General features: G+C 43.3%; 3 protein-coding genes across 5 annotated transcripts in view; all 3 read left to right on the top strand.

Annotated features, from left to right (window-relative positions):
* The window catches only part of limd2 (LIM domain containing 2), a 36094-nt gene extending 23454 nt beyond the window's left edge, over positions 1 to 12640 (top strand). Inside the window, exons 2-4 of the mRNA XM_088906038.1 lie at positions 2580 to 2624; positions 3141 to 3277; positions 3639 to 12640. Of these exons, the coding sequence (XP_088762164.1) occupies positions 2580 to 2624; positions 3141 to 3277; positions 3639 to 3798 (342 nt within the window). The 3' untranslated portion in view covers positions 3799 to 12640. The remainder of the gene's footprint in view (positions 1 to 2579; positions 2625 to 3140; positions 3278 to 3638) is intronic.
* Positions 12641 to 14468: 1828 nt separating this feature from the next.
* taco1 (translational activator of mitochondrially encoded cytochrome c oxidase I) lies at positions 14469 to 19249 on the top strand. 2 transcript variants are annotated; one of them, XM_088906266.1, is made up of 6 exons: positions 14469 to 14545; positions 15148 to 15477; positions 16023 to 16129; positions 17032 to 17165; positions 17557 to 17734; positions 18544 to 19249. In XM_088906266.1, the coding sequence occupies exons 2-6, from the start codon at positions 15186 to 15188 to the stop codon at positions 18751 to 18753; spliced, it is 921 nt and encodes a 306-aa protein (XP_088762392.1). In that variant the 5' UTR covers positions 14469 to 14545; positions 15148 to 15185; the 3' UTR covers positions 18754 to 19249. The 2 variants fall into 2 exon arrangements, with proteins under 2 accessions (XP_088762392.1, XP_088762393.1); XM_088906267.1 differs by having other exon boundaries at positions 14489 to 14729.
* A 1257-nt stretch (positions 19250 to 20506) lies between these two features.
* The window catches only part of map3k3 (mitogen-activated protein kinase kinase kinase 3), a 41484-nt gene continuing 36147 nt past the window's right edge, over positions 20507 to 25843 (top strand). The window contains exon 1 of one of the 2 annotated variants that reach the window (XM_088906037.1): positions 20507 to 22368. The gene's annotated coding sequence lies outside the window, so the exon portion shown is untranslated. The remainder of the gene's footprint in view (positions 22369 to 25843) is intronic. The other variant, XM_088906036.1, reaches the window with a different exon arrangement.

Below are 25843 nucleotides of genomic sequence, written 5' to 3'. Positions count from 1 at the left end.
AAACTCGCAGCCACAGGTGAAGCACAATGACAGTGGAACTGCAGGAAGTTCATCTTATTGTTTTAAAAACCTCTTTGGAAGCCAATCTCCGAATGTCCACTATGCCTTGCAGTTAATATGAGACACACCCAGTGCTGCCTGCATGAAGTAGTGCCCCACAATCCACATCCTCATTCTTGTGCCGTCTGCTGCTTTTCCTTGAAACCTCTGCAGTAGATCCCAACTCAATCACCTTTGTTTCTAGCGTCCAGACTCATTTAAATCTGAAATGTCTGTACCTGGGGCAGCACAGTGGTTAGCATTGCTGGTTTGCAACACTGGGGCCCTGGGTTCGACTCTCGGGGTGCTGTCTGTGTGGAAGTTGTATGTTCTCCCTGGGTTTGTGTGGGTTTCCTCCCGCAGTCCAGAGGCACACTAGATTATTAGTGATGGTAATTAGTGAGCTTAATACTCACTATTATATTATAGTAAATAATGAGCTTAATATGTCTGTATCTTTCTAAGTCTTGCAGGGAATAATTCTGGATGCTAACTGTCTGAACTTCGTGGGTAAGGTACTTTTTTGGATGAAAAAGAGATTGCTTTACTTTTAGAGCGGGGCTTGTCTAGTTGTGGTCTTGGAGGACTGGTGTGTCTGCAGGTGTTCATTTCAGCTCAGCTCTTGAACTAATGAACTGAATCCGCTTGTTGTTGGCCTAAGTGGGTTGCCCTTCCATTTTGCAGTGCAGAAATGAGTCATTTTAGAGGACAGGGGCATGTGTGCATTTGTGGTTCATCAGATAATGTCAGGAGCTCTGCACAGCAGATGGCAAAAATACCCTTCAATGGATTCCAAATTAGGAGTGGAAAGTGGAAAATTCAAAAACTGTTCAATAAAACCAGTCCTGGAGGAGGCTGAACTCATGCTCCGCTGACAGCATTCCTAGACACCTGATGAGCATGCTGCAGAGGCCTACAGGCTCATGCTGCTGAAGGGTAGTGAGAGGGCAGCAGCCAGATGGACCAGGCAGCAGGCAGAACCCAAGAGGGAGCAGAGAACAGAGATGCATAGGGATCCCACCAGGATGACATATGGCTTGTGCCAACCAGCATAGGACAGGGGTATGCTGTGGTCTGGATCGCCACAGGCATATTGTCAGGACTGAAGACTGTAGAGAGAGACCCTGAGGTGTTTGATGAAGAATTCTCTAACATCTGGTTTGGGAGAAACAACAGCCTGGCACCACCTGGAAGACAGTGAGGAGCAGTGGTTAAGCTGCGTGACCTGTAGGTAGAGAGTCTTGGGTCTTCATTTTGGACACTGCTGTCGTGTCTCCTTTGAGAAAGATCCTGTAATTTAGCAAACCTTGTCCTCAATGTCTTCAATGTTCTAGTCAGCCCGCTGTATTTGTTAGCCGGAGGGTTTACCACAGTGGACTGAAACACTAATTGGTAAAATCAGTGTGCTCCATTCACTTCATCCATCCAGATATTTTATAACTGCTTCTTTCAATACAAGCTCGCGGGGGAGCCGAAACCTATCCCAACAAGCAACAGGTGCAAGGCGGGATACACCCTGGACAGGGTGCCGGTCCATTGCACACAGATTCAAACACACATACTCATGCCAGGGCCATTTTTACAGAAACCAGCGGGAGGAAACCAAAGCTCCTAGAGGAAAACCCACACCAACATGGGGAGAACATACAAACTCCACACAGACAGCGCCCCGAGAATTGAGCCTAGGGCCCCAGTGCTAACAGGCGGCATTGCTGATGCCTGCAGCCACTCCTCATTCACTTAATGCAATTGGAAATTAAGATTAAATAAAATATCATGAACCCTTCTGGCTAAGACTCTGGACTTCCAGGCAGGTATCCCAAAACAGGAATTATACCCTGACTGCTGCAGTACACCAAGCTGTACAAGTGGGTGCCCCATCTTTCTACTGTCCCATGAAAGGGGGTGTCTTGTCTTCTCAATATACTGAACACAACAGACACTGACCAGATGAGCTGCTGTGCTAGGGTGTGGGAATAAGAGAAGAGAGAAGAATGATTTACACATTTATTTTTGAGGATGGCCTTTTGAGCACAGACAATGCCCCATGCCTTACCTTATGCTTTACAGGAACTGACACAAACTGTTAGCCTGGCAGAATTGGCTGGTCTGCTGTCACTTCTTCATTTGGCATTTACAGCTGGGTTTGAAGTTTGCAGGAAATCACCCAGTCTGAGAATGGTTTGTTGATGTGTAAAGGAGGAGTGCAGGGCATGAAACAGAAGAGGAACAAAAACTAATTAAGAGTCACTGTGAGATAATGCTGCCTTTGTAGGGCAAACAGCAAGCGAATCCTTAGGTTACAGTTTGATTTTCATTTTGCTCCCAACCTGAGGACAGTGCTGATAAATGCTCATTATGAAACGAAGCAGATTTTTTAACTTCAGTCTTGCATGTACTAATAAGTCAAAATAAATAACAAATAACTTATTGTAAGGTAATTCTAGGAACAAGAAATGGGAGCTTTACAAAACTGCACATTTTTAATTAAGGAACAAAACTAACAAGCAAATCTGGTCTCTGCTTTCTCTTTCTTGTAGGACAACAAAACAGGCTCTGAAGACAAACCTGTTCAGCGCTCTAAGGTAAGCCTTTGTTTTTTAAAAAGCGTGGTACTGCTGGCTTGGAGAACATGATAGTTTCCAGACACTAACAAACAGGCATTCATAATAATTAATAAGTCTTTAAGCTTATATAGCACTTTTCTGGACACTCCATTCAAAGCGCTTTACAGGTAATGAGGATCCCTTCCACCCCCACCAGTGTGCAGCCCCACCTGGATTATGTGACGGCAGCTATAGTGCGCCAATACACTCATAGACTTCAGGGATGAGTGCCCCCTACTGGTCGCACTAACACCTCTTCCAGCAGCAACCTTAGCTTTCCCTGGAGTCTCCCACCAAGGTACTGGCCAGGCTCAAGTCTGCTGATCTTTAGTTGCGAGTTGTGGGGTGATACAGCTGCTGACATGACGCAGGTCTGTACAGTGATGTACAGAACTACAGCCTCTGTCCCAGAAGGGCTCGCTCGGGGATGAGAGGTTAAGGAGATGGGAGCGTGATGCGAGCTGCTCACACTGACAGCCGAGGTGCGTGTCGCAGTCTTTCAGCCTGAAGACCCAGAAGGAGGTTTGTGCGTCCTGTGAGAAGACTGTCTACCCCATGGAGCGGCTGGTGGCAGACAAGTTCATCTTCCACACGTCCTGCTTCTGCTGTAAGCACTGCAACACCAAGCTGAGGTAAGATCGCCCCCTGCTGGCACAACACTCCACCAAACTGCTCGCTTGAAGCCTCTTTCCGTTTTCCGTCCGCTCGCCCGGCATCAGACTGCTTTGTCCAGGCCAGGCCTGCGGGAGAGCCGGAGTCCGTTCCAGCAAGCAACAGGCACAGACGGGGTACAGCCTGCACAGGACGCCAGTCCATGGCTGGTCAGACACACAGACACACTCGCACTCACACGAGGGCTACTTTTCCCAGAAACTATCTAACCTACCAGCATGTCTTACCACGGGTGATAAATCTGACATCATCAGAGGAGGGCGGAGGCTGATGTGTCATCTGTACTCTCCTGACCTGTGTGTTTTCTGATCCCTTCCACAGCCTGGGCTCCTACGCAGCCCTTGAAGGTGAATTCTACTGCAAGCCACACTTCCAGCAGCTTTTCAAGAGCAAAGGAAACTACGATGAGGGCTTCGGACGACGGCAGCACAAGGAGCTGTGGGCCTCCAAAGAACCGGAGAAGCTCACCAAGACCGCGTAACCTCCGCCTCGGCCCCACAGCGCCCCCTACCCCGCCCCCCTGCTGTGCACCACAGAGACTCAGCCCTTAAACTGCCATCTTCTCCCACTGCTCCCCTTTCAAATTGTATCTCTTTTTTAAAAGAAAAAGCTTTTTAGAAATGGCATATCTTTATTTTAAATTTGTATATCCAGCCCAGGTATCCCACAACCAGCATTCCACAGAGTCAACGAGTGAATGTGAGATCAGCTAGCCCTAGAAACAGGAAGTGACCTTTCACCTTCTGTTTACTGACAGGAAGTGCTGCAATTCTTGCATCCTCAAAAGCACACAGGGTAAAGCTTGAGCAACCTGGCTTTTTTATTTTGCTGTAAATGTAGTATTTTAGATTTTCAGGATCATAAGGTTTTCCCATTACAGTTTTTGTTTTTAGAATTCTCTCGCAACACAATGTACTGTATTCCACTTAAGTGATTGCACTGAGTTTAAAATTTTGTCTTCTGAGGTACTGTCCAGGCCCTAATAACAAACCTTACAATTTGTTTAAAGTTATTTTACATAATGCGATGCTTGATTTTATGCTTCATAAAAAAAATCTTCTAAATACGTCAAGCAGTGATGAACCCTTTTTAATGTTTTTTTTTTATATGATGGAGGTTTTCAAAACCAAAACAAAACATTGTTTTACCAAATAACTTCTCCATTAAGGCAAAAGTATAATATGCATAAATATTGATCCCTGTGGACCTTGACTAAGAAAAGTACAGTTTGGATAAAGTCCTCAGACATTTTGTATTTAACATAGAAAAACCCACAGGTTTAGGTGTAGTCGAAGATCGTGGCTGTAACCCTGGCTCTCGGGAAGAGCAGCCCTGACTGATATTCACTCGTATTTGTTTAACTTGTAGATTCCAATGCATTACAAGTAGCTAGGCCTTTACTCATACGCCTTTAATAATTCCACATAGAACTGAATTTCGGGAATGAGAGCGACCACCCCTCTAAAGGACACACGGTGTGTTCTAAATGCTTCTTGGTGCACTGTAAAATCACAGGGTATTCTAGGCATGTCATCTGTGGAAAACTGACATTTTTGTTTGTGTTCCGCAAATGAGTGGTTCTATTTGCTGTGATCAGTAAGGACAGCACACAACTCCGTACCTTTTAATACGAGATTGTTTTCTCGTGTTCTGTCAGGAATTTAGTGAACCTGAGCTATGTACTGAATGTACTTTGGGACTTGGGCAAATTACTACATTTTTGATTCAGGAAAACAGGGTGGGATGCAAGAATGCAGAAGGGTTTGTGTGAAATTATCTGTATGGACTGTTAAAACCTGTGAATTGCAAATTATGTCATGTTATTTACTAAACATTCTGTGCAATAGACTACCAGTAACGTGCTGGGTTTCCCACGTTGGTGAATGAGCACATTGAAATAGGTATTACAAAGCCAGGACGAATGAAGTTCATATCATCTGTGTTCCTCCGTGCTAGCTCTTTCACTTTCTTCATTATTCTTGCTGTGCAGGGCATTCCCTCCTGCTCGTGACTTGAGGCCTGTTTTCCCCACAACAGATTCTTCACAGTTAATATACACTCTTAACTAGCTGAAAGAAAAAAGAGCTTTAAATGACCTTCAGGCAAGATGCTTATCTTTTTATCTTCTGTTGATGTGCACCTTTAAAATCAGGATATTAGTGAGAATTATTGTGCCAGGAACAACAATGTTGTCTTGCGGATAAGCTTCAAAACAGATGGATTTTGACGTCAAACTATTCCGTATAAATACAGCCCCCAAAATAGTTTTTTTTCAAACTTTCTGTTGAAGAGAAGAAACCATTTTGGTATGAGATGTGCCATTTCCTTCTTTTTTACATTAATGCAGTATTTTCAGGAGCATATCTTTTTGTTTCTGGTGGATTTTTGAAAATTAATGTTAATCCAGAGGTAAAGAACAACCCACAATTGCATGAAAATGCCAAGACATAAAATACAATAAGAGACAAGCCATGCACTTAAAAAACACTCCTTTAAATGATGTTATGTTTGAAGTCGGTGTTAACCAAACTGACATGCAAGGCACACTCTGGAATAAATTAGCACCATAACCTGATCTCTTAATGGCTTTCCCGCAAGAGAATTCTCTTCCATCTAAAAAGAGCAGATATCGTGCTTCAGTTTTTCATGAAAAATCGCTTTCATTAATTGATCCTGATGAATTTATTAATCATGAGTGATATTATGATAAATATTGTGATCAGTTCTGTAACCTGTTTGTTGGATTTGTGTACCTGTGTCTTGTTGTTGGGTCACTAGTCTTTTTTGTTCTGCACAGATACAGTACCTGTACATAATTGGTAGCTAATGCTCAGTGAAGGTACCTAGTGATATCATAGGTAACAGGACCACTGGCTACGTCAACCAAGAAGGCTTCAGACACTGTTGTTTTGGATAGCTGAAGTGAAGAGAGTGGAGCAAGTGATGGCTAATTCCTGTCCTTTTTTGCCATCCTTTGAATTCCTGTCCAGTGAATGTGAATGGTTCTGTAGGCTCAGATCGGTAAGGGTGTGTCTTCTTGTTCGTTCTGCTTGGAATGCCACGTTAAATATTCTGAAATAAGAACAGGCTCTGTAGCCATTTCAGCTGGGAGGAAGAGAACTAATTGGGACAACGTCAGTGTTGCCCAGACTTCGGTGCCCCATCCTACACTGTATGTACTAGAGCCCTGTCCAGCTCATTTTCCCTGCAGGTGGCTTTGAGTCCTCGTTTTAAAGACTGAAATAGTTACTACAGGAGGCATTTCTGAACATGCCCAAGGAGACCCTTAACTTCGGTCCCCTAGGGCCAAAGTCTAGCCATAAGGCAAGCTTTTGCAGTTCTCTTTAAATGATCAAATGCATTAAACCCGGAAGAGGTTTCAGTTTTTGAAAGTTAAGGATTTCCTAAAGCAAATTAGGAACTTAAGTACAAGGAACCCAGAAGAGACTGTAATCCCCTGAAGACTGGGGCTGGAGCCCCTGGTCTAAACTGAAAGAATCACGTGTGAGAAGAGGTAAAACATATGAAGTTTGTTGATCTGAAACCCTGGAGTTTTTTAATGGAGGAGCGGTTTATATCCTCTCTTGGTTGACAGTACCCTTTCCTTGCAGAATATAAACTACTTCTGTTCTGATATCGCAGATTCTGCATTTGGTACACCATACTGGGTTACTCAGTTTTGTGAATGGTTGTGAATTGTGAGTGCAAACTTCTGAAAAGGGTTGGTTGTTGATGATTCTCTCAGACATTAAATATTGAGTGTTTTGATGACCTTTAGTGTCTGTTCCCACGTACTTCCCAGCAGTAGGGGGTGTCTGCAGTGCAGTATGTGACTCTGCCAGGCTCGGCCAGTTTTATACAGGCTCTACTGGGAAGCTGCATCAGTATGTGTTCGCTGCAAAGTAATAATTAAGTTTAATTCCTCACTGAAGAAACAATGTTTTGACATTTGAACCTTCTTCTGAACACGCTTGAAGAAGGATCAACAGCCAAAACTCTGTATTTCTTCAGTGTGGAATTAATCTGTACTTTTTCCTTGCTCTTGTAGAGAGCTGTGTAAAAACCAGTGCCATGTTAGAAACCAGCCTTATTTTGAGCCCTAGCTTTGCTGTTGCAGGCACTGAAAATTACATATCTAATACGTGGATGGGGAGAGCACTCAGACATGCTCGACTGAGGGGAGACAGTGTGCAGATACTCTGCCAGGCTGTGTTATCAACTTCATCTCTCCTGTGGAGCTTCAGTGGTTACAGCTGCGAGACGAGTGGATGACAAATTGGAGGACATGAAAGGAAAGCCATCAGATGCTGTTGGGTAAATTTGGCTTGTTTTCGTTGTGCCCTGTATGAACAGGCCTTGCGTTATCTTGGGAGGAAGTGTGTGAGAGAGAGGTGTGGGTCTGGGACAGCAGGCTGTGTGCTTCCACATGACCCACATTGCATGTTTGGAGTCTGTTAGTGTGGTGAGGGATGAAGGAACAAGTGCAAGACCAGAATCGCACAGAATCTCAGGACATGCAGCGGGCAGGGAACTACATAAACACAAACCACAAACCAGTGTTTGACATTTAGGTGATGAAAAAGATTATTTCTACCTCACATTTCAAGACTGTGCTCAGGAACACAATCTGCCCCCTCTGTGGGTGGCACTGGACCTTCAGTTTAGCGGTATTTTAGTTTTGTTATCAGTGCCCATAATCCAAGAGCAAAGTGGACTGTTGGCCAGTGGGCATCCTCAGTTTTTCTGTTTCAGGTTTCCTGTTGAAGCTGCTTAACTTTAAGATTGAATTTGCCTAGACAGGTACTAGACCGTTCTCCGACCCTGGTCCTAGAGCACGCCGACCAAGTGGGCTTTAGAGGTCTCCTTAAAATCACCAGTTTGTAAAGACTTTACAATTTCATTTTAACTACTTAAATTAACAAATCTCTGGCTTAATTAAGTAAGAAATTGTCTGGTACCCAAATATGAATACCCTTTAGCCCTCAAGGATCACTGTTCTCTTAAATTAGAGAGATTACTTGCTTGCTTAAATCTTCTAGGTGCCCTTTAAGACTAACTCGACTTGGGGTCTCCAGAAGCAGGGTTGGAGATGAGATGAGTCTGCCTTGATGATGGCAGAACAGTGATCCTGTGTCTAGATACAGAAGGTGCTAACCTGATTGTCATTGGTTGATGACTGCAAAGACAGCTGAACAAGGCGGTACTATTTAGAATTTGAAATAGTACTGTTTAGCTTTGATGTTTGTGTCCATGTTGGAAAGTTATCGGGGCCCTGCACCGATAAAGTAATCGCTAATAAATTGTATGATCTTCTGCTGAGAAGAGATTGTTTGTACAGCCTCACTAATGTATGGTGCAATCTACTGAGCCGTTCAAGTTGCTCCATGTGGTAACCTCTCTAGCTGGGCACTGTGTAAAGCCATTGGACGGAGCTGTTTGGCAATTGAAGGAAAGAAGTGTTTTTCATGACATTAAGAATGTGAAATCTTCCACCAGCGTTATTCATAAGGTCAAAGTGCTGAGAGGAGTTTAATTTTGGATCTAGCCATTCAGCACGGTACAGTATCCCTTTACAACAGACACACAGGCCCATATTTATAACTTGTTGTCTGCCACATTAAGCAGAGAGCTGCAGGAAGTGATTATTTGATTATTTAGCTAAGTGTTTGCTGGGAGGTGATCAAAGGGAGATTTACTCGTGTGAACCAGAAAATTTTAAAAACATTGTGGGGAATTCTGATGTAATTTAAGGCAAGTCTAAAAGTAATTTACGATATTGTGTACAGTTGTGGTCGAAGGGTTACAGAAAAGATATCATTGCTCTGTAATCAGCTCATAGAAAACCAACCAGTTACATTGAGGGTATAAGGTCCTTCTCTGACAGATTGGACAGAGATTACGAGGTGACCTGATCAAAATATTCAAATTCCTCAAGACCATTGACAAAGTCAACCCAGATGACTACGTCAGACTAAACAGTGAAACATGAACCAGATAACATAAGTGGAAACAATAAGGAAGTGCAAAAAGAACTCAAGGCTCTTCTATACCCAAAGGGTTATGGGAGTATGGAACAAGGTACCCATGTTGTTGAAGCCATCAGGAAACCGCTGGATGAGATCCTTGAATATACAGTGTTTTATACTACCTACCAAATGAGCTGGATGGGCCAAATGACCTCTTTCATTTGTAACCTTTCTTATGTTCTAATTTCTGCATAAATAAGTTGATTCATCAGCACCTTGTGGAAAAAAAGGAAATAATCCAATTCATGTGCTAAGAGAGGAAGGGGTTGTTCACATGAACATACCTTCAGATATTTTGTAGTGGTTGAACACGTACCATATATCACAGCCAGTCAGGATTTAAATAATGATTTTTAATTAACTGTGATTGGAATTATATAACATCTACTGTAGCACACAAGAAACTCCGTGTCGGTACTCTCCAGAATCATTCCTTGTTGGCTACTAGCACACAGAATTAAGATATCATGTTGGAAGTCCTTCACTCTGAGGCTTGCTGCATTGTAACGGAAGTCACACAAGATTGAATGAAGGGCAATGTAAACTGTTTTTTTGTTCTCATCAAAAAAACAGGGGTGAATTTATTGTGGTAAATGTTAAAAATGGTGTCCAGTGTAGAGTGTGAGAGAGAGCTCATTTTGGAGAGTTGCATAATCTGGACCTTATTGAACACAGTAGAAGACTTGCTCATCTTTAAATACTGAGAATAGAACTTTGCCACCTATTGGAAGAACAGTGTATTGCAACCACAACATAAAATCAACTGGCTGTACAGTACTAGCAGTCCAGATGAGCTTTCAGGTGATTTAATTTTATGTATAGAACACAGATGATTGATAATTTTAAAAGAAACACAGCAGGTATTGATTACTTTTAAGAGTCTAGCCCACTCTGAAACTCCCACAGTTATGACAAACCTGGGAATCGTTCCTCACAAATGCTGTTCTTTTGTTACTTTTCCTCCACAAAAGGCCTCTCGGAGAGGATGGAGGAGACGTGCAGGGATGTTTATTCTTGCCACACGATCCTACGGAGCCACATGATGCTCAAGCACCTGGCTCCAAATTCTCTTCACCCCTGGCTGCTGTGAGTCCTGGAGAATTCTGTCCTTTTTTGGGCCAGTCTCTCCTTGAATTATCATTTGGAAAGCATACATAAGAACAGAAAGGTTCCAAATAACAGGAGGTCATTCAGCCCAGCCCAGCTCATTGTAATTGCTAGTTTGTAATTGGGCTTTAGTGAAGAAATCTGGGTGACGTACTGTTCTCAAGGCTACAGCAGCTGTGCCGCCACTCAGGATTTGAACCCGCAACCACCCAGACAGTCTATAGACCTGAACTCTTACCCATGCTGCCATCCTGAAATGAGGAGCTGAATTGACAATACTGTGCACATTTGGATTGATAACTAAAATGTACATTAAATAAAGGGGGATACCTTTATTTACTTTATATAAATAAAGTAAAAGACACCTGTAAAGATGTTTAAGAACAACTTTTTGAGATGTGAATCAAATGCTATATGTATACATATTTTACAGATTTTAATAAGGGTATAACACAAGCCTTTTCCATTAAAATATGCAAAACAATTTAAGAATACAACTTGAATAGGACTAGGAAAATAGAAATTATACCACTTCTTATATACTGAATATACAGTACTACCAGCCCTCTGCCACTCACAGTGAATTTTTACTTGATCGTTGCTGTGCAGTCTGCTATTTTAAGATGATGATGTTTTACATGGACAAGGCCAAGAGAAGAATTGTCTGGTTTTTTTTTCATTTTGCATGCAGCAATTCTTAAATTTCCTGTAATTCCGTACATGTTGTTACCTGTGTTAGAGAACTCGATCCTTGAACTGTAAATACTTGAGGCGTGAACTGTGTTTCTTTTGCAAATGCCTGAACCCTTTAGTGAATTAAAAAAGAAGGACTGTGAACATTCTTAGTTTTGTGTGCCATACCCCTGGGGTATTGCATGTCTCTTTTAAATGCTCACTTTTCTAAGGTATGCATGTTTTTGCACTGGTGCCAGGAAATGGAAGAAAAACACAAATTGCTTTATCTAGTCTATTTAGAATGGAGGTTTACCAATGTTGGGGATTCAGTAATATTTTGGCCGCAATTCTCAAGCCTGGGGCTGGTGTGATCAATTTTCTTTAGAAACCAGATCTTACTTGCCTGCGGTAATTGGACTGGATGTATTATTTGGCCTTTTAAGGAGTTTCCAATTCTTAAATGTCGTGGCTTGGGGTTAGAAGTTTAGGATTACTTCTGTACCAAGTGCTGGGTTTCTGAGCTCTCCTTTTTTAGCCGTACTGTTTCAGTGAGGCTCATCTCAGTTGTATCTATGGTAAATGCTTGACACAGCAGGATTCTTACGTGTGACGGTACGCCTTTAACTGGCAATTTCTTAATTTTTCTCTGAGCTACTGAGGAGAACCCAGTCTTTCCAGGTTGATGAAAGTTGAAAAGTTCTGATTTCCAGACATCTTTGCATATATACTGTATATACCTGAAATAGGTTACCTATCCTGTCCATAGCTGTACTGTAGGGTATCCAGCTCTTTTCACTTTACTCAATTATCAGTAATGGGATCAAATGGGAGATCTAATATCCTGGAATACTGCTAAGGAGCGGATTAGGAAGAGCTGCTCTTTAGCAAACCCACAGTTAAAAGCATGAGATGTTTTTAAAAACGAAGAAGTGCGAACTCTGCACTCATTTGGAAGAATAAAGTGCAAGTAAGGGCTAGGCCAATTAATAAAGAGCTAAACTGCAGGATGAAATTGTAGACACGTGAGCCCCAGGGCTTGGGAATGGGATACTGTGAATCAGGAGCTGAGAGATTAGGATCCAGGCCTGTTCAGCCTTTAGTCTAGAGAGCTGTAGTGCCCTGTATTCTGACTGAGCGCCGAGTGGCTTATTTGGATCAATTAGGTTGATAATTCCGAGAAATGAACATGCCTTCCAGATCTGTAGGTTACTGGCAGAACTTCTGTCCAGTACCAGGCTTGGACTTCTGTATTTTAAGCTTTTCATGGCGACAATTCTATAAACTTGATCTGTGGACTAAAGATGTGGCCTTATAGCACAAGGAAGTTTTAGGGTTGTTCTGTTTTTATTTAGTTTTTTGTATGTTTTTGTATTTGATATTTGACTATAATAGTGGGAAAAAGGATCTCTACAAATAAATCTGTATGTGGGATTTCCTCATCCAAACAATGTCCTTTGGCTTCTGATTTTTTAATGTATTTTTCTTTTTTTACACGCAATAAAAAAATAATAAAAATACTGTGTGGAGGTTATTTGATGTGGACAATTAAGGGATATTTTATATTTGGTTGTACAAGTGCCCTTTCAAAGGCATTGGGACAGCAAAGTCAGATTTTGCTTATTTTGTTTTACACTCAAGCAATTGGAATTTGTCACTGAGATAAATATGAGTGGTAAGTACAATATGATTTGTTATTTTTGGATTATTCCATTACATGTGTGCCAAACAATTCAAGACTGGACACTGAGGTGCTGCACTCATATACTACCATTCAGCTCACCCTTTCCTGCAGATCATAGGCATGGGGTAGAACCCAGTCTTTCCAGAAACAGAAATGCATGATTGGGATGTAGTTCATTTATTCATTTAGGTCAGGAGCAGGCAGGTATTATCCATGCAAAGCCAAACCTTTCTATATTATCTCAATTTTTAAAACTTAAAAAAAAAATTTTGAAAGCACATACTCACCTCCGTGATCAACAAGAAATCCTTACATTCGGGAAACTGATGTGTAACTGATCCATGATCGTCTGTATGGTGGATGTCTTGTTCTAGGCTGATCAGTAAAGTTCTACATTATTTTATTACTTTCAAAACTGATAAAAACTACATTTGTTCAAGAGTAGCTCAATATAGAGACAGGGATGGGTAACACTGATTCTCTAGACCCTGAGACTCATCCAGTTTTGGTTTCACTTTGGATCTTAATTATTTAATTGATTAAAATATTCGTAGAGGAGGTCAGATTGCTCTTAATTTCTTACTGACTCCATGTGAGGAGAGTGGAACTTTTCTTCCCTGATCTAAGTTACATATAAAAACCTACTCACGTTGATTCATGAAACCCACTGTATTATGATTCTGCAGCAACTCTGAACTCTACAGAAGCACACCAGCACACTCTAGGACTCGAAGACACGTCATGTCAGGAGGGCTTGAAATCTGCAGAGAAGAACTCTGAAGGGAGAGTACAGTGCATTCTTTACAAACGCAAATTGGGGTTTACAAAACTAATCCCAAGGGAAAATAAAGCACCTGCTTTTCAGCAAGAGGTGTTTAAATTTTCAAGGCAGAGTGGAAACCATTTTTTGTGATATATTTCCATCCACTTTCTAACTGCTTTATCCAATACAGGGCACACACACTCACACCAGAGCCTAATTTTGTCAGAAGACAATTGACCAAACACTCCATGTCCCTGGGCTGTGGGAGGAGGCTAGACAACCCAGAGAAACCCCACATGAACACAGGGAGAGCATGCAAACTCCACACAGACAGCACCCCAGGTCAAGAACTGAACCCAGGGTCTCATTGCCCTGAAGCAGGGATGCTAATCACGGTGCACCGTGCGCCTGGTAGTTAAAGCAATGAACAGCGAAGAGGTTTGATAGCCAGCAGGATTATATGTATCCTTTAATACATATAAAGGAACAAACGTAAAGAAAACACGCGTATGGTGTTATGTCCAGCATTTATTGGTATTTCGGAAACATGAAGCGTGTTTTCTGGAGCTATGAGGCTATGACTATATTTTAAAATAAAATTTGTCATTTTTAATTCAGACTGTCAAAACAAATACAGTCGAAACTGACGCTGGGAACGGTTGCTTTATGGCAACAGGTCGACGATATAAACTGAGAAAATAGAACAGTAAAAAATGTCGAGAGGGTCCATAAAAAACACAACTGTTTTTAATTTGTAGGGCTTTCTGTCTTAGTCCACAACACCGCTAGGAGATCATAGTTTGGTGACAGAATTTTGACCTTAGAGACAAAAAATATTTGTTATCTACTGTTTAGGCTCAGTCAAACCTCGGAACAATACTGTTGCGTTGTCTGTTGCCGGGGGAAGGCTGTTCATGTTGTACACACATTTGGAGGAAACTGGTGGAGGCTGTTTTTCAATGAATTGAGATCAACTGTAAGTTTGTTCTTCTGTTAAAACACGAAGAAAAATTATCCGATTAGTTTTCTGACGTGTGCTCGACATTGTTGCTAAACGTCAAAGCCGTGGTGTCATACAGATTTTTTTGTATTAATGATTAACGTGTGAAACAATATACCTCCGACCTTCAGTCGTGGAAGAGAGATGGGGTAACACTACAGTAAGAACTGTTTTTAATGAAGGTTTGACGTTGTGTGCTTACATACTGTACATGTTCGTTACTTCTCATTTTAATTTAACATGCAACCGGGGAACGGCTGTACTTTCTTTGTTTTGTTATCTGTTTACACAGATAGTTGCAGTCAAAAGGCTGATATATTTTTATTCTGAAGGTAATGAGTATTGAAAACACGTTTTCTCTTGCAGTTTGATCTGTGTCAGTGTACATGAGCTGCTGGATTTTTTTACCTACGCCAGTGCTATTACCTGAGGTTTTTTACCTTGTTAAGCCTTAATTTTCTTAGAAAGATGTGTCTTCTGCTTTATTTGTGCTGCCTGCGCAAGAACCAGAGTCTTCAACTCATTCTCGCGCAGTGATATCCTGGCGTGTTTTTCATGCTGTGTTTGGGTTTTCCCAGAGAAAGCTGCCCCTCCCCTCTCCCCAGTGCCAGCGGCGATGGCAGGGCCAGTGCTGATGTCTCGGTCACTCTGCCTGGGTTATGGCAGGCAGCTGGTGGCTGGCGCACCGGTGGCCGCGCTGTGCTGCTGTACCGTCCGACAGCCCCGTGCTGTGCTCCCGCTGTGCCTGTCTTGGGCGACCCCACCTGGCCGCTCTGTGCACTGCAGCGCTGTCCGGTTCGCCGGACACAACAAGTGGTCCAAAGTGAAAAACATCAAGGGACCCAAAGATGCTGCCAGGAGCCGCATGTTTATGAAGTTTGCCTTGATGATTAGACTGGCTGTCAGAGGTATGTCCTTTTAGGGGAGAAAACCCCCTTTTTTTAATCAGTAGAGTCAAAGTTTGACACCCTACATAAATCCAGTACTATGGTCACAGAGATTAGTTAAGAAACTCTCTGCTGCACAACAGAGAAAATGCTGAAATGGGGAATTTCTTCAACATTTTAACTAAGTGTGAAACATGTCAGCTTCAGCAAGGCTGTAGTGGTGTTTAACCAGTTCATTCGCTATGGTGAGAAGTTCTCCTGTTGAATAGCACCATGGGATCTGTATTCTTCAGGATGTCGGTTTTAATGTCGTTGTAGAAAGATGGGACAAAGGATACTTTGTCACTGTTTTTAGAGTTTCTGATCTAGGGGAAAAACTGCCAGCTGTTGGTCCACCAACGCTACTTTCAGCAGCAGCCTGACTTTGTTTAGAAGTCTCCTATTCAAGTACTAAACAGACCTGACCTTCTAAGGTCAGACAGGTTCAGGCATCAGAGTGGTCCAATTGGGTGTAAAATCGGCATCTTTTTGTTTTTTTTTACTCTCGATCTCATTTTTCGCTGCAGAAGGAGGAGCAAACCCCGACTTCAATGCCCAGCTGGCCAACATCATTGAGCAGTGCAGGAGCAAGAACATGCCCAAAGCGTCCATCGAGGCTGCAGTCAGAGGCGCGGTGAGAAAGTCATTTTCTTACCTGGAGGATCTGGGGACCCCCTGTCCAAAGTTTGCTTTTGACCGAGGTTCAAGGATCTGGAGGGAGGCATTACTGTAGTCAGTGCTTTCTAGGCTTGCCTTGCCTCTGTCTGATGAGCACCAGTGCGCTTAGTAGCCAGGTAGACCTGGGCAACGTCTCTGACGTTCTGGCTTTGCTTCCTCTGCTGTGGTTTGCAGCAGTCAGTTGTGTCATTGTCCATAACTGAAATCCTAAAAGAAATGAAAATCAACGGGTTGAATTAGAAAAGTTTTCAATGAATGCTTTAAAGTATAAAAGTTTTTGAAAAGGGTTTAAAGGTTTAAAGGGTTTTGAAAAATATTTTCAGTAGAAGATTTCCAGGCTGAAACCTCATAGAAGCTGAACTTAAAATTTGATAAATGCCCAAAATCCTGTCATATTAAAATGAGAAACCATGAATTAGGTACAATACAGATTACAAGAAAACACCAAGCACAAATAGGTGAAATCACAAGTATGTGTAGCTGGTAGCTTGGCTAATTTTTGACAGTTCATCTGCAATCTTCAGATAACGACAACGAAACAGATAAGATTTCACATGGGCAGCAATTTTTCCCATTTTAGGATGTAGAAGCTGCAGACTCTTACATAAGTAAACATCGGGAGCTTGACGTGTTCCAGCTAATTCTTACAGGAAACGTGAATAGGAAGCTGAGAGAGAACTTACGATAAAGTTAAAATTATACCTTTCCTCTCATATTGATAATTTCAATGCAAGCCTTCAGCACATAAACTCTTACTTCTGTCCCTAGTGCTGTATGTGGCGAATACAATTCATAAAGCCATCACTATGAAAGCAGTTCTCAAAGGACTGTTTCTTTAACCCTTCTCTTTTCCCTCAGGACAAGTCCAAGGCCTCTTCATATGCGCTTTATGAAGGCAGGGGGCCTGGCGGCTCCTCCCTGCTTATTGAAATCCTGACCGACAACAATGCACGATCCCACAAGGAGATCAAACACATCCTAGCGAAGAACGGGTATGCTCCCATTTTCCAAACATTCCAATCCCTTTTCTTTCGTCATTTTTTTTTTTATATTGGGTATCGCTATTTTATATTGCCAGTATCGGCCCACCCAGTTTAGTATTGCTAATTGTTTGTGACCTGGGTCCTGGTAATTATTGCTGTACTGCATGGGGAGAATGAGGAACTGCAGATTTGCTCCTCTCGCCCCCCACCTTTCAGACACACTGCAAACTCTGCAAACAGATTCCAAGTTTTAAACTAGAGAACATTTTTGATTGGATTCTCGTTCGATTAACCAGGATAAATGGCTGCTTTAGCTTCTTGCATGAGTCTGATCAAGACGGGCAGAGCTTCCGTCTGTGAGTGACCCCTGTTACTGGAGCCAAGCTTTGTCTCCCTCAAGAGGGACAATGTGTGATGGGGCGAGGTACAGTTTCCAGCGGAAGGGTGTGGTCACGGCGGCAGGGCAGGACGCAGAGGGACGAGTCGTGTCCCTGGAGAGGGCGCTGGAGCTGGCCATAGAGTCCGGAGCAGAAGACGTGAGAGAGACAGAAGATGAGGAAGAGAAGCCATTACTGCAGGTGGGAAAACCCTTCTGCTTTCTGCGACATTTAAGAAGGTTTTTATTACCATCATATTTTCCTTTTTATAAGCCCCAGTCAACCAACTCTTCCTTGCAAGCATGGGGTTAGCTGCAGGTGTCTCTGTCACAGCAGGCCATGAGACCTCGGATGTCTTGAAAACCCACCTTATTGTTCCTTTATGTAAAGTCCCCATTGGTTCTGAGTGCTCATGCGAAATATCCAGTTTCCAAAATTGGTTTAATACCTGTAGGAAGTAATAAAATTGTACTGAAAAGACAAAAGCGAAGCTGACTTTGTGTTTGAAGACCCTAATGGCAGTGTCTCAGTGTCTAGTTTGTGCTGTTCATTTTCATATCATTAGCGTTATCACTTTGTCCTCCGTGCCCTCGGTTCTGGGCATTTCCGTCCTCAGTCTCCCTGTGTTGTCTGGTTTTCAGACTTAAGCAAACTCTTTCCTTGAAGTGATTTTTTAAACTGTTTTTCTGCGGTTCACCCTTGATTTCAGAAATAGCCAGCTTAAAAGTATATTGGAGCCAATAAAATTACGAAACACTTTTTTGTCTTCAGATTAATACAGACATGGTCTAATTTAGCTGTCTAGACAACTTTTATATTTATCCCATTAATGATGTCCAGACATACTGTAGATATGAATCACATTGTATTTAAATTTGGGTTTACACTAGGCAAGCATCATGCGGTTCAGAAAATTGCCTTGAGCAGCGAAGTATGCAGAGTTACTTGCCATATCACCAAAAGAATCGGAGGACGTCTTGCTCAGTGTTCCGTCGGGTCTCTTCCCCCAGTTCATCTGCGATGTGTCCTCGCTGCGCGGTGTGAGACAGGCCCTGGATTCCCTTGGGCTGCGGACGGTGGCGGCTGGCCCAGAGTTTGTTGCCTGCAGCTTGGCACAGCTGTCCCAGGGAGAGATGGAATCTGCCTCCAGGCTCCTCGAGGTGCTCAACGAATGTCCGGACGTCATCCGTGTGTGGGACAACATCCAGGGGGAGGCCTAAGCCTGCTTCCAACCACCTGCCTCCTGTTCTGGCCCCGGGCCAGGAGGGGAAAAGAAGGCGAAGGAGAGTTCACCATGGTAACCGGCTGACCTTCCTCAGGAAACACGATCAGGGGTCAACCCCATATTTATCAAGGGATGCCCATAGCGGAGATCAGAGGCTTATCTAACTCAGTCTAGACAGCAAGAGGGGCTGTTGGCTGTTGTGCTGTGAGAAGGACAATAGTACAAGTTCTAGTGTGATCAAGGGCAAATTCCATGTTGAAGGCCCCCACATAAGAGCATAAAAACAAATTGAGATCATTTGGCCCATCTTGCGTATTTGTTTACTCTCATTGATCAGAAGAATCTTGTCCAGCCTGTTCTCGAAGGTTCCCGGGGAATCATGCCTTCCATAATCCAGAACGCTGGTTTGCAAATGTGACTTTTAGATTCTGTTCAGAATTTTTGGATGTTGTATTGTACCTGTTTGAAATTAAAACCATTAATTTATGAAAGAAGTGTGTGTGTGTGTGTGTTTTCAGGACTCAAAAAGCAAAGTAATACCCCTCTTGGTATGAATAGATATGGCAAGACGTATTAGGAGTTGACCACTCACATTTCAGATTTTCCCAAATAACCTCTTCTACCACAATCGTGCCTTATTCCAACATGGATCACACATCATAAAATAAATGTTAGTGTGTTTCACAAAAAAATGTAGAACTGAAGATGATTTTGAGTCATTCAACTCAGAGGAGGGAGGTAAAGTGGTGTTAGGTATTCCTGTTTTTAAGTGTGAATGCCACTTATATTTAGAAGACATCCATCCACTTTTAAAACTGCTTTATCCACTTCAGGGTCGTGGGGGAGCTGGAGGCTATCCTGGCAAGGCAGGGTACACCCTGGACAGGACGCCAGTCCATTACAGGACACACACTCGCACCAGGGCAGAATCTCCCAGAAGCCAATTGACCTACCAGTGTGTCTTTGGACTGTGGAAGGATGCTGGAGCACCCTGTGAAAATGCATGTTAACTAAGGGAACTAAGTTAACGTGCAAGCTCCACACAGAGAGCACCCCAGCTCCCAGAATCGAACCCAGGACTCCAGCACAGTGAGGCAACACAGTGTCACTGTGCGCTCAGAGCACATAAAGTGCCCAATTGCAATAACCTGTGTCTTTGTATTACAACACTTTCCTTTAAGTTTTTTGTCTTCTCTGTTGTAGAAGAAATAACAAGAAGCATGTGGTACACAACTCTAGGAATGTTAAATCCTCAACTGCTGATAAAATGTTTGATATTGATTATATCAAAAACTGAATTGCAGATAAAAACTTAACATTTCGGCTAAGTATCATATGTTTATGTTTTACAGATATTCAAAGTCGAATATCAAATCTCTGATGCTAGTAATGACATTTTCGTAATTACATCAGCGTTTCATCTTTTTTTTTATATGAGGAGCTTCTTTTTCATGTAAAAAAAATCTGAAATTTGTAACATCAGCAATTGAGGATTAATATTCTGTTTGAATCATCACTATCCAAACCGGTATCGACAGCAACAAAGCGAAAGCGCTCCTCTTGACCACCGATGACAAGCTCATGGGGGGGCAAACCAAATATCGCGGTATGCTGGCCCTGTACACAAAACTAGATGACGAAACAGCACAAAGTTCATGACGTATTCGGCAAGAACGTCAGCCAGTAGATGCGTGTCTGTGTTGGAACTTGTCGGGCGCTGAGCGCGTAACCTGGCTGCCGTAAGAAATCTGCGGAGGAACTGCGCGCTCCCGAGCGAGTTTGGTGCTGTTTTAATGCTCTTCATGTGAATTCTCGGTACCCTCAACAGTTATGGGGAGCATCTTATTGACCAAAAAGCCGAATGCTGTAATTCTGCCACGTTGAGGAGCTTTAAACTACTTTAATTGAAAAACAACATAACTTTAGTTGGTTTTTTTTTTATTTCGGAAGCTGACTGATGGGTTCCGGTGACTGAGTGCGTTTTTTTTTCAGTCAGGAAATTCGCTGCAAGGAGATTAAATTTACTTTGGAGCGATGTGCATGCCGACCCGAGCTCCTTCAAACACCGTTTCGTGAGTTTTTTTTTGTAAGGTCCTTTTTTTTTCTTCTTCTTCTTCTTCTTTCGGAAAAGCGGGTGTGTCTCGACTTCAGCCGAGCTCCCCTCTCCGCGCTTGTCAAAACCAGACCGGACCGAAAAAATACAAAGTTTTTGTTTTTTTTTTGGGGGGGGGGGGGCAGAGATCTGGGCTGCTGTGGCGAAGGTCTTATTAAAACCATCAAAGCAGAGATGGAGAAGACGTGACATGGTCCTGTGGGAGTCTTCAGCGCCAACCTGCAGCTCTTTTCTGGGGGTGGAGGAGGGACAAACTTTTGTTTTTAAAGAGGGTGTCCTCGTTTGCAGCGGTTTCCCTTCGCCTTTGGGGAGAGAGAGAGAGAGAAAAAATGGAGATAACTGATTTTCACAACTTCATCATAACGTCACGGGTTTGCTTGCGCCGGGCTGCTCCGTCTTGTTTTTAAAACTTTACGGGTTTGCAAAGTCCGTCGGAGACGTTTTATTACTTCTCCGGAGTCCCCAGCCTCGACGCAAGATCTGATTATTGCTCCAAACCGGGGCAGTGATTTCATGTGATTTCATGATTATCTTTCTGCTCGACCGGGCAAGCAGTTTTTGTTGGGGTTTTTTTTTCCTGCAGTGCATGAAAATACGGATCTTCTGTTTCCACAGATCGTTAACATCGTTTTAACTTGAATAGTTTCGATAAGTGTTCTGGTTTTCTTTTTTTTTTGTTTTGTAATTATTATTTTGCGGAGGCCCTGCTCATCTATCTATCGGGACTTTTGTGGAGAACAACAACAACAACAAAACAATATATCCTTGCGTGATTAGAAGACGGCGGAAAAAAGTGCGAGTTTTGCAGGAAAGGCGTCCGATCGAGAAAGCGGTTTCGTGTTTTTATTCTCCCTCTCGCACGGACATCGGGATTTCATAAATGCCTTGAAGTCGACTTTCTCCATCCTGGGACACCCCTTCCACCCGTTAACAACCCGTACATGTGCATTTTTGATAGTGGACTTCAGCGACACTCTGGAAGAAAAACTCGTGTTTTTGACCCGAGGCCAAGAAAAATGTTTGAACTTAATTTAGCAGCAGACATAGCCTGGCTTCGCTTTTTTCTCTCGGTATGCTTGTCAGGAAAATCCAAGACTGCATTGGACGTTTTATAGCTGTCTGGACATTTTCTTGTCAAGGGGGGGGGAAAAAGCAAGCTGAAAACAACCCAGAAACGAAATAGCACAGTTTCACTTTAATACGTTTCTTTTTTTTAACTTGTAAATCTCTCGAAAACCCGGGACTACAAGTGCTCTGACCGACAGGACTCAAGATTTGTTTTTTGGTTTTTTTTGGTTGTGTTTTGCAAGTGCCACGACCATTTAACGAGTTTTTCGGGATTAAAAAGCGATGTATTTCGACAGCTAGCGGGGATGCGTGACAACTGAGCCCCCTTTTTAAGCGACTGTCGGACTGCTCGGTTGTTTGGGAGAGTCACTTGTGGAGTGAGCTGCTGGTGTTTTGCTCGGGCGAGAGGCAAGCGTGTTACCCCAGGAGGTGAGACAGCTGTGACATTACTCACTCTTTGCATCTGTCTGAGGTGGTGCTCAGCTCGCCAAGAAGAGATTGTACTTAATGCGTTAACGTGGGTATTGTTCCTGCTTGACATATAGAGTTGTTTTCTGTGAAACCAGCTGCTGTATGATTCTTTTAAGAGGTCTGGAGACATTGCGTCAAATTACCAGTTACATTAACGTCTTTTCACAGTTTCAGACCGTGATTTTTCCCAAGATTTCCATTGTGCACAGCTGACCCAAAATGGCCTTTTCCTTCTATACAGTTTGTTTTTATGACGGGGCCTTTTGGGGGGAAAACTTCCCGTTGTATTTCAGCAAGGCAAGCGTACAGCTCTTGCATGACAAAAGCAATTATTTGTATGCGTTCTTGGGCTTTAAATAAGAGAATTTAGACAGATATAGAAAGTTGCGTAGTGCGCTATGAGCAAGGTTCCTGTGCCGGTGACCTAGAGAGCAGAGGACCTGCAGAAAAACAACTTTCGAAAACACGTGCCCGACAGTCTTTTTGACCAGCAGTATTGTTGTGGATTTATTCAGAGAGGCATGGAAAGAGAGGTGAAAGGCTTGTGTGGCTGGGGGGGCTGTATTTTTCACAGTGCTGAGAACAGATGCAGTGTGCGTCTAGTTACGACCTAAACAGCGACACAAAACTTCACTTTGTTCCTTTGACTTTGGCAAGTGCCTCTGCTCCTCAGTTGTGTGGTGGGGTTCAAGGATTCAGTATGTGAGAAGGTGCGGCTTTGTGTGTCAGTTTTTTGTTTCCATTTGTAACTCAACATCTATAGAAAGCTTATTCTTCTGATCAGCCTTAGGGCACAGCAGGCCAACTCTTTTTATAGGAGTCTTTTATAGGTCTCTTACATCATCAACATGTAAAGACTTCAGTTAAGAGTTAAGCAGGTCCATTCAAGCTGCTAATTAGCCATTTACTGCAGGTGATAGAATATTTTGTATTAGATAAAGTGATTGGAAAAAGGATGGAGGAATGATGGTTTTCAAAACCACTGTATCAGCAATGGCTCAGACCTGACTTGTAGTCCCACAACCTACTGTGTGATCGTTTTGAAAAGCCCACAAAATTGCCAGCCACTTTTTAGTCCCTTACTTGTGCGCAAGGTCACCGAGAGGGGTAGTTGTTTCCAAAATTGTATAATCCACTCCAAAACCAAGTTGCTGGAACGACATCTTTGAGGCAGGCTAGTAAGGTGTAAAAGTGTGATGCCCCAAGGGGCGTCAGTGACAACAGATTCCGTTGTGAATGTGGCTTTAATCTGTTTACCTAGAAATCAGGGACAAAATCTGGAATAGCTCCCCGCTGTGACCCTTGGCTACCAGGTGGGGAGGCTGCATTGTCCGGGCTCTGCTGGTGTGGAGGTTCAGTCGGCTTCCATTGTTCACCCTCAGTGCTGCGCTGCTACTGCAGGTTTGCGTGTCGCCATCATCAGGTGTCCTCCCGGTCCCTCGCCCCGGGCCCTCATGCTGGATGAAAGCTGTGCATGATTTGGAGGATGTTGTCGTACCTTGCCTCTCTCCTGCGTTGTTCTGAGAATTCCCTTGGTGTGCATTATTGCTTAAACCGCTGGCGATTCCAAAATCCTGGGTCACGGTGCGACTAATTAAAAGTTCAGCTCCAAGTTTGCCAGAAGGAGAAGTCGGAGAGAGATTCCAGGAGCCCTGCGCCACAGCTGTAGGTTTTTAAGTGGATCCAGGAGCTGCCCACGCTCACAGCAGGTTGCAATTTGCCCTGCGTGAAAACAAATTGCGCTAGGGCCCTGATCCACCGAGGGGAGCTGAGGTGAAAGCAGGGATTAGTCCTTGCAGCAGGAGGAGCTGTGCATTGTAATCTAAAAAATATCATTTGTTTTGGAGGCAGAAAGACGGGGTGATTCCAGGTTCGTTGACGGTGCAAACATTTTACCATGGCCAGCTCGTCATCTGGGTTTCAATTTCGCTGACGGTGGTTTCCTTGAGCTCTCCGTTGACCCGCTAGCAAGCTGGATTAGGTATTATTTAACAGTTTTCAGCTCCTGGGGATTAGAAATTGGCCTTATCTCTGCAGCAGTGTGCTGTTATTACCAACAGATGCGATACTTATCAAGGGACTGATTGTTTCAGTCAATTACCCATCTGATCAGCACCGATTCAGCAGCCTATTAAAAGCTGTTCTAACAGCATTAGTGTAGTGATTACATATCAAACAAACTGTCAACAGACTGCATTTACCGGCAACCACATATTTAAACCAGGGCTATTCGGAAGCCAAGCTCCATATAGTTGGGAAAGTCCTGCTTAAGAAAATAATTTAAATAAAATTATCAGTTCCCTAAAACAATTAAGAGCTCGGCTGTAAAAATGGTGTAAAATGTGTAAAAATGACACATCTCGGACTAGGCACCAGGGGTTAGGATTGGGAAGTACTGCTCGTCTCTGTATGGCAGCAGTCCTGCAAGAATAGTTCTGCCAGTTCTGCAGAATTCCAGTAGGTTTGAAGTTTGGGGTTTATTCTGGCCTGGCAAGGTGCTAAAAGTGCTGCATGCTCCTCAATCCAATCACCCAGTGTGCCATTTGATAGGGAGGTTGCTAATATTTTGACCAGTGAGAGTGTGTATCTTAGGGACATACATGAAACATAATGGTTGTCTTTGAATATATGTTTTGTGTTTTAAGTTGGGACATGTAGCAGGGCAGCATTCCTGCCTCGCAGCTCTGGGGCCCTGGGTTCGATTCTAGGCCTGGCGTGCTATCTGTGTGGAGTCTGCATGTTCTCCCCTGTTCCTCCCAAAGTCTGAACACATATAGGCTCCTGGGCCCTGTGGAAGTGTGTGCGTGTCTTTGTCTGCCTGCCCTGCGATGCACTGGCGTCCTTTCCAGGGTGTTCCCGGTCTGCTCCCATTGCCTGCCGGGATAGACTCCGGCTCCCCCACGAACCTCAGTCGGATAAAGAGGTTAGAAAATGGATGGACTGGACGTACAGCAATGAGGACGTTTCTGTCACAGAGAAGTCGGTGCTGTTAACTGCACCTTGGAAAAGAGAAAAGCAAACTGGGCTGAAGCGGGAGATGTACGGTGCAGTGAGGACAGACAGATCACAGGATAAAGATGTGGGGTTTTCAGGCCTCAGGAACGGGATACGTGCAATAACACATTGAGGTGCTTCGCTTCGTGGGGCAGATGCTTTCAACAGCAGAACAGTAAGTGCTGTGCATTCCTGAAATTCATCCAGGAAGGTTTGCTGTAAGCAGCAAAAACCGAGGAGAAGGCGCGTGACCGAGCAAGTGTGTGTTAGAGCACCGAGCACCTCTAAAAGTGACATCAGCTTTTTCAGCACTAGAACTCCAGAGATTCATCTGGACTTTGGACTTCATCCGTCCATCCACCGGTTTTCTACAGCTTCTTCCAGTTCGGGGTCGTGGGGGAGCCGGAGCTTATCCTGGCCAGCACTGGGATCGAGGCAG

The sequence above is a fragment of the Atractosteus spatula genome, chromosome 26 (assembly GCF_055471065.1).
Source record: "Atractosteus spatula isolate fAtrSpa1 chromosome 26, fAtrSpa1.hap1, whole genome shotgun sequence".
In the NCBI taxonomy this organism is placed as follows: domain Eukaryota; kingdom Metazoa; phylum Chordata; class Actinopteri; order Semionotiformes; family Lepisosteidae; genus Atractosteus; species Atractosteus spatula.
This window is presented reverse-complemented; position numbering and strand designations above follow the sequence as displayed.